Source organism: Penaeus chinensis, chromosome 35, assembly GCF_019202785.1.
Source record: "Penaeus chinensis breed Huanghai No. 1 chromosome 35, ASM1920278v2, whole genome shotgun sequence".
Lineage (NCBI taxonomy): Eukaryota > Metazoa > Arthropoda > Malacostraca > Decapoda > Penaeidae > Penaeus > Penaeus chinensis.
Window position 1 is genome coordinate 32,054,971 of NC_061853.1, and position 9,441 is coordinate 32,064,411.

The 9,441-nt window shown below is 38.9% G+C and overlaps 1 protein-coding gene across 1 annotated transcript; it reads right to left on the reverse strand.

Annotated features, from left to right (window-relative positions):
• Positions 1-7,675: 7,675 nt before the first annotated feature.
• On the reverse strand, positions 7,676-9,084 carry LOC125044536. The gene is made up of 3 exons (XM_047641233.1): positions 8,739-9,084; positions 8,344-8,523; positions 7,676-8,216 (listed from the first exon to the last, which is right to left on the reverse strand). The coding sequence occupies exons 1-3, from the start codon at positions 9,067-9,069 to the stop codon at positions 8,053-8,055; spliced, it is 675 nt and encodes a 224-aa protein (XP_047497189.1). The 5' UTR covers positions 9,070-9,084; the 3' UTR covers positions 7,676-8,052.
• Positions 9,085-9,441: the final 357 nt, after the last annotated feature.

Consider the following 9,441-nt stretch of genomic DNA (forward strand, 5'->3'; position numbering starts at 1 on the left):
AAAAAATAGTATGAATATATACTGCCAAAAATGTGAGATAGATGAAAACTGATAAGGGTATATATTGGCCAAAAATTGAGAGAAACAACTATTTAGATTAGAAAATGAAAGTGAGTCTACCAAGCCATATCTTTAAAATATCTATTGCCTGCGACACAATTTTGTTTACACATTATGACATCTGCCACCCAATAAAGGGAGGCAAAAGCCATTATACTTAGAGTTTCATTACAAATCTAGTGATTATTGGTTACTTTTTTCAATCTTAGGGTCCTCTTTTAATGAATTAATATGACAGAGATTCATCTCTTATATCTGAGGTTATTTTTTTCTAATTGTATGTGAATGCATCTGGATAATTTTAGTCAAATTTAATTCTCAGTGCCAACTTTTCTGGAATTTATCAACATTTATCAACAATTTCGGTATGACAAATCTGTCAGGTAGTCTAGGTGTAGCTTCTGGATGCACAATTACCTTAGTAAACAGAAATGACCATAGAAATACCAAATATACATAGACATTATAATGAAAGTCAAAGCTTTCAGTAAAAGTTAATTATATATATATATATATATATATATATATATATATATAATGGTTCATAGTTAAAAACAAATAAATATGCTAGACATCAAGGTCACACAGCACTATGGTAAAGTATATTAGCAAAAAAGGTTAGGAATTGGCTAATGATTAAGATTAAGTTAAAGGTTTAAACAGTACCAAAAGACCGTATGCTAGTGAATGGATGCAGAGGGTGAGCTGATAGGGTATATAAGGTAAGGGTTGTTAATTAAAAGGGGTAGAAGTTAATGGGTTAAGACAATCAGATCAAATGGGTGATTTCCTATAGGTTGGGGGGTCAGGGAAGTGAGAATAAGTGAGGAAAGGTTAACTATATATATGAAATAAGACTTAGTAAAGTAGTCTATTCTCACTAGAATACATAAAGTTGTGGCACATTTTTTTTTCTTTACACTTAGTAAGATTTAAAAATGCATACATAAGTAACTCTAATAATAAAAGAAGCCGCTTTTATAATATTAAAAATGGATCAAGAGTACAAATTATTTTGTAATGAACTAGAAGTTTCAATTATGAAAAAAATCAGACTCATTATTGTGTTATGCCATTATCTGCCTTCAGTGGGTCAGCTGAAGTCTTCACTTCCAAGTGCCCAATTCAAGTAGGCTGGTATAAATTTGTACTTCTACATGAAATAGAAATTGGAGTGATGACCATTGTATTTGCACACACATTCAGATATGAGCTGAAATTTTAGCTATGTACGATAAACAAAGGATAGGATTTAAATGGAACTTTACTTTCTTCCTGCAATAGAGGCATATAAATATTTACTTAGCATTATTATCCTATTTTTGCAGTCACATGGGCTTCTGAAATAAAGTATTCTCTATTTCTGTCTTTCCTTTTCAGTTTTTATTTTCTAAAGACAAAAATACTGGATATAAATATATTATCACGACAGAAAATGAAAGACACATTTTCGGTATTACTTGTAACATATTATCTATAATGTTGAATTTAAATACAGTTACTCTGCGCTAATCTACAAATAAAATGTTATAAGTACAAAGATAATGCCTTTAGGAACAAGTAAAAGTATAATTGTTGTAAGCTGTCTTCAGGGAGAAAAAAAAGACGTTGGGTTCTCTTTTCCTCAGTCTCTACCAGCCGTGACTTCCTAACTATTTCTCTATTTTGCTTCCTCCTTGGCCCTAAGCGTTTTGACTTCGCGGCATGGCCAAGAGCCTGCGCGAAGCTGATGGCAGTCGTCCAGCGTGTAAAGGGCTTGTCCCCTCCCACCCGTCCATTCATTCAGCTTGATTGTTGACGTTTGTAGCCCTACTCAACTCACGTGACAGCTGCTCAGTCTCGTGGCGCGCTAGTTGATTCGCGTCAGTTCTGTCGTTTTTCCATAAGGTCATTATTAAAGCCTAGTCTTTACATTCTATCTTTCTTGGTCTTTCATTACCACAAAAATATAGAAAAAAAAAACACACACACACACGTGTACAACTACACAGAAAACTATCGTTAGAAAAGATGTCGAACATTCAATAACGAACAGAACCTTATGTTACAGAAGGGTTCGTATTTTGGGGTTCGTTCTGATTCATAATGTATCAAATAGTTGTTCCGGATTTCCTATGGAGGATTCACTGTGACATGGTGATCTTATTCCCGAAAACGTATTTTCTGAAGGCAGCAACACTGCGAGATATGTATAGCGTCAGCAAAACACCAGGTAGGTAACATCACCGTCATCATCATCATTAGGGAGCTAACGCCGGTGGGAGCGCATAGCCGCATCCACCCTTCGCTTCCACCTACGAGGGTCCCTCATGGTGAGCCGCCAGGAAGGGGACCGGCCCATCTCTAGCTCTTCACGACAGGTTTGATCGATCTGCCCAAGCCACGACGTCCTCGGTCGTCCCAGAGGTCTCCTCCACCCAGAGACAACCTGGTGGGCAGGGCCATCCTGCGGGAATCGAGCCAAGTTGGCGATCGCGGATTGTGCAGGTAACAGGTCCTGTACTGGCTCACGGTACCCCATAATCCGGCGCCAGGATCTGTTACAAATGGCATGAAGACGCGATTCCAAAGCACAAGATAGCGTCCAGGTTTCACTACCTTACAGTAAAACTGGCAGTATCAGGGCCTTGATTCGCGTCAGTTCTGTCGTTTTTCCATAAGCTCATTATCCAAGCCTAGTCTTTACATTCTATCTTAGTTGGTCTTTCATTACCACAAAAAATAGAAAACACACACACATAGCTTGGTCCTTTGCACAGTTACCGGTATCTCCAAATACTCTTGTCGAGAGATTTCATGACCCCAGCTACCAAGCCAATCCATCTACTGACTTCTTGGTCTGACAGCCCAGAGTCGTGAACTGCACTACCAAGGTATATAAAACTCTCTGGGACCTCGATGTTTTCACCACAAGCACATACCGACTGCATAGGGTATCCTAGTAGGCCCCAAAAATCCTGGATCTTGGTCCAGGAGACCTCTAGCCCTATGGGCTTCGCTTCATTGCTAAATGCATCAAGAGCCGCCACTAGGGTTTCCAGAGATTCATATAGAATAGCAACTTCATCAGCAAAGTCAAGGTCTGTAACCTTGATATTTGCCAGAGTTGCCCCACAGTGACCGTAGCTCTACCCAGTATCCAGTCCATGCAAGAGTTGAATAATGTTGGTGCAAGAACACAGCCTTGCCTCACACCTGAACTAACAGGGCTTGGAGTTCAGCTTTTTCAGGGCTTGGTAGGCAGGACGAAGGTCATTCATTAGGAAATGGCTTTTGACCTCCTCTGCAAGATTCCTGATAAACTGTTCCTTATCCCTTCGCAATAGTGACCTAGTCCTGCACACCAGAGAACGGTGCTAATTGCGATCCCCTGACAAGCATCTGTGGCTCCCAGTGTCTCGTGCGATATGCAGGTTCGGTCTTGCTCTTGGGCGTTCACCAATCTGATTCTTGGGCTGCATCATGTGTTTCATTCTTGAAGGTGTCCCTACAGAAGATCAGGGTCCGTCAGGCCCTCAAGTGCTATGAAACGACCAGAGATAGCCTTGGCCAACCCCCGGGCACACTCATCCTCCCTCTATCTGCCCACATGAAGCACCCTAAGGTGTTCATTGGAGCGACGGGGATCTCTAAAGTGGACTCGGAGAGAACCCTGCAGTTCTGGAGGATCCTACATCCAGGACTAACGAGGATGAGGTCGATCTCCTTGGCCACACTACCCGTATCGCTGTACCAAGCCAGAGATAACACCACCCCTCCACACCTATTTCCCTTCGCTCAATATTTTGAAGATGTTTATATTAATAGAAATGAACGCTAAAACACTGTCATATATCTCAATTTTTATATCTAATTCAGAGTTACTATTTAACAGATTTGAACAAGAGAATGTGATCGCGAGCTGGAGTGGCCGAATCACCGCAGGGTTGTTTGGGTGGATGTTCACAAGTGGTGTCGGGGAGGTAACGGATGTTGACCCTGGCTGATTTACTGTCAGCAGATGTGTAGAAATTTTGATCTTAATGAAATCTGCCAATAGTCATTATATGATATAACACCTGTCTGGCAATACCTAACACATGTATTCTCTCGAATTATGATGCTTGATCCAACATAAAAATGTATAAAAAAGCTAATTGATTAGTGACAAAGTATTATACCATATTATAAATTACCTGCGAATTTATAGCCTTTTATTTCGTGATTTAGGAAAAGTAGTTGTAACATCAGGGGTACCAACAGTTTTGTAGCGTTTAAAACTATATTTCAAAAAGTTTCGTTGTTTGTATCAGAATGTTTAGCATAATATTCTAACGATAGTTTTCTAAGTAGCTGTACATATACATATATTTGCATATGTATACATGTATACATACATACATATGTATAAATATATACCTTGTGTGTGAGTGTGTGAGTGTGAGAGCGCGTACACAGACAGAAATATATATATTATGAATACATATCTCTCATATCACCCCCCCCCCCCCCTCAAAAAAAGGAGCAACCAGCGGGGTGTCAGTTGGGGTGGGGACTAGGGCTGCCCCCCCCCCCCAAGACTCTGCTTGCCCCCTCAAGGTCTGTCTTGCCGCACCCCCCCCCACCCCACCCCCCAAGGACGACACCCCAACTACTTTTAGAGCTAATTGAACTAGACTGCAGACACATGCAAAGCAAATGGACTTGTACAGCAACTGCCCCCACCCCCCACCCCAGCCCCACAGTTTACGTCCCTGGTGATCATCGATCTTTATGTATCTTAATACTGTATATTTATATTAATACTAGATTTACCTCTTAACCAAAAGCTTAAAGAGCAGATGCTTGCTTGTAAACACGCATGCATTGTGATCACATCAGTATCACCATTATTACGGTACTCACTTTTTTATATAAAACTGTACAGCAACTAGTAGTCAAAAAACTACAACAAGAACATACGAATAAATTTATATATATCATCCCTGAATACCAGAAAAAAAAACATATCGAAATTTGAAATATACCATAACATTTAGTCTTATCATTGACTTATCCCTAATCCAATGGGCTTTTGTTTATAGTCTAGTGAGTTTTATTCACCCCCCCCCCCCAAAAAAAAAAAAAAAAGATCCTCAGCTAATTGCAACCCCCCCCCCCTCTCCCCTTCCGCCCAAGTGAGAGCTAAAAGGACGCCCCTGACAACGAGCGACCGATGTCAGGCAGGCATTCTCACGTGACGCATGACAACCTCAGACTGACAGTCAAAGACACGAATGATTGTCATGTGTCTTTTGCAACACTTCTTAGACCTGGTTTTATTATTTATTGTTCATTGATTATGCTGATTTTATATTGATAGTATTTGTTGTAATTTCGATAATATTACAACTTGATATTATTACTGTCATTGTGATAATTAATATTGTTATTGTTGTTGGTATCATCATCATTATTGGTATTATTATTATTATTATTATTATTATTATCATTATTATTGGTATTATTATTATTATTATTATTATTATTATTATTATTATTATTATTATTGGTATTATTATTATTATTATTATTATTATTATTATTATTATCATTATCATCATTATTAATATCATTATTGTTATTATCATTATTATTATTATTATTGTTATTATTATCACTATTATAATTATCAACATTATGATCATTATCACTGTTTTTATTATAACTATTATTATTATCGTTATAATTCTTGTTATTATCATCATCATTACTGTTATTGTTGTTGTTTTCTTTTTAAGACTCTTATTGATATTATTATTATTATTTTCAATATCTTTATTATTAATATTATTATTATCATTATATCATTATTATTACTTTCATTATTACCATTACTGTTATTACTATTATCTATATTATCATTGTTGTTATTAGTAGTAGAAGTATTAACATAATCATTATCACTATCATTATCATTATTATCATTATTATTATCATTATCACCATTATCAGAATCATCAGTTTTCCTTTTATCTCTCTCGGCGGGAGTGGCCATTACTGTCGGCCAGGGGCTTATCTCGGCACGGACACACACACATAGACACATACACACACATACATACACAAACACACATACACACACATACATATATACACACACACATACACATACACATACACATACACATACACACATACACACATAAACACACGCACACACACATACACACACACACACACACATAAACACACGCACACACACGCACACAGGGCCAGATTACTAAGGGCATAAGGCTAAAAACTTCCTTTTTAAAAATGCAATATTTATAAAACTAATAAAGAATCAACAAAATGCATATAGGGCACCACAAAATAGGCAGGCAGGGTGCCCCCATCAATTTCTTTAATTAACTTGATAAATTGGTGATAGTAAAATAATACGTTAATTTCGAAATCATAATTAAAATGGACCTACAATACCATGACGCAAAAATGTAGGTAAAGCAAAGGACAGTTAACACCTATGTTTTTATTGTAATATAAGATCAACATCCCGCTACAGTCTGTATTATTGACTGAAAATTATTCTTAGTCAATAAAAGGGAGAAAAAAATCTTAGGTTTTCGTAGGCAGCTAACTCATTTTTTTTTGTTTTTTTTTTCAAAGAAATTCTGTTTATTATTCATGTTAGTCCATTTATTCATTTACCTTGAATTCTTTTATGCTAAGGGCCCCTGCACGTACACATAAAAAGTATATATATAAACATATATGTGTGTTAGTGCGCGCACACACATATATAATGGAAATCAACAGGTGAAACATAAGTGAACGAGGGGAAAACTAGTCTTGACAATGAAGAAACTTTATTATTTCTAATATGTGTGCAATTACACTTACAAATTAGGAATAAATAAACGTATACACACGGACAGTAAGAAACACTTGTGGGTGTATGGGAACTTTTGAAAAGGACAAAGCAAAAATAGGGCTCTTCATTCCTGGCACTACCCTCCTCCTGTCAGAACTACAACAGATATTCATAAAATTCAGTTAGACTGTTTGCATGAACGAAGGGACTCACAGCTGCTGCATACCACACATTGCTGGGCATAACTTACATTATCATACATGCTGAATATTTTTCTAATGGGAATTATAAGTGTTCATCGTACCTAAAATTATGTTCCACGGGCATTGTTCCACGAAGGAACAATGCCCATAGGCTGTTCTACTCTCTTCGTTGTCATTTTCTCACCTGCAAAGTACCAATGGCAATTGACATCCTGTGGAGTCACGTGAACCCCAGCCTTCACTCCTCTGACTCGACCATGGACTAAAAGCCTCCTTCGGCCCCCATCTTCCTATAGAGGGCATTACACTTCACAATACACTGGCTTCACAATGTTTTTAATGATGTTAGAGCTTCAGAATGATACCAAACAAATTTCTGAAAAAGGTGTCCAAAGAAAGTTCTAGGTTCATCTCTCTTAATTCTCCCAAGATAGAGCATCTAGACGGCCAAAGAATGACAATCCCTGACTGCAAGAGGAAATGAGACCCGCGCTCTCGCAAGCTTCCGTCAGTCCAAACGCCGAAGGGAAATGACCGCAGACTTCCATTTTCTATCATACGCGGAAACGGTGTGAGCAATAACGCATAACTTAGGTTGACTTTATGACGTTAATAGGGTAGAAAGTCGACTGCGAATCCTGCTCAAGGAAACTTAAAGGTTAGCCAGTGCTTATGAACAAACCATTTTGTATCATTTGAGAGGACTAGCTAATCAGTTAGCATAATGGTATGACCATTGCTTTTCATTCTAAATCTACATAAATTATAAAGTGAACTCGTGCTTAGGGTTCTAAACATGGTTATATTCTCCCTCTTTCTTTTCTCACTCTTTCTCCTATCTTCTGTCTCTATCTCTTTTCCTGTCCATTTCTGGTAAATCCACATGGTACATTTAACGGCAATGCTATTTTCCCAAAAACTGTCCTTCGTATTTGTCTAACTTTGAATCCGATGTTCCTAGGGAAGCGTCAGTTCGCAAAGGAACGGATAGAAAGCAGTACAGACTTGATCACCAACATTTGGGCCTCCATGTAACCTGAGGCACTCGTTCACATTCAAACCCGCCCTCTGCACGGCACTTCCATCCAGCCAGGTTGTGCCACTTGCTCCTAACCATGGTTCTGTCGGAATACAAGAAGTGGTTAGATATAAAATATATGATAAATTGTGCTTCTGACTTTTTTAATAGAGAGAACACATGCAGATTTCGTAAAATGAATGACAAGAGTTTTTGATGTAGAAATATACCTTTAGTGGTGAGCCCCACGTTCTCTCCCCAAATAAGAAATGCATTGTAATCGCTTGGCACCAGAAGGTCGGCCCCCATGTCTTGGCAGAAGGCTCGGGCGTCATCCCAGGGCATGGCCACAGGATGGAAATACACGCATCCTACATCAGCTACATCCGTGAAGGGAACGCTGCACGGACCTGAAGTGTCATTTATTCTAAAACACGTCTTTCAAATTTTAGATGTTCAGTTTTGTCATGATGTAAATAGCATTTCCACGGAATAGGAAAGGAAAACAATTGTGCACAATTTCCTTAATCCAAAACATGGAAAGACCAATTTAGACATATAACCAAGATCCTCAGGCTTTAATGAAGATGACGCAAAACAAAAATATCTTAAGGTAAGTATCTACCTTTTAGAGCCCAACAGGATGGGAGAGTCGGCGGAAGTTCGATTTGGGCATTCACCTTGATCTCGTAGGCGAGGCATTGGGCTTCTTCATAGCAAAAGAGATCAGGCCAAGCTAAGGAAGTGGCGTATACTCCGCAAAAGAGGAGGGATTTAGTCTGGATTTCAGCAGACTGAGCATGAGTAAGGTGGGTGCCAGAGGACACAAACATGCCCCAAAGCTGAACCCTGGCAGTAGCACTGCGCCATGTCGCTGCTATGAACAGCGGCACCACAAGCGTCGCGTACAGCTTCATGGCGATAGTCCATCTGACTTCTTTGCGGAAGGCATTCATGTAGTCGTGGATAAATCAATACTGTGCAACGACAAAAAAAAAACCCTAATTGGTCAGATACATTTGCACCCCCCCCCCCTCCCCCCCCACACACACTTACATCCTCACTCTCTCTCTCTCGCGTGTGCGCGTGTATGTGTGTATGTATGTGCGTGTGTTTGTGTTTGTGTGTAGTATGTTAGTATGTATGTTTGTGTGTATGTGGGTGTGTGTGTGTGTGTGTGTGTGTGTGTGTGGTTGTGTGTGTGTGTGTGTGTGTGTAGGTGCGTGTATGTGCGTGTTTGTGTGTGTCTGTGTGTGTGTGTGCGTGTAACATATAGATAGACAGACAGACAGAGAGAAAGAGAGAGGCAGACACTAATGACAAATGGA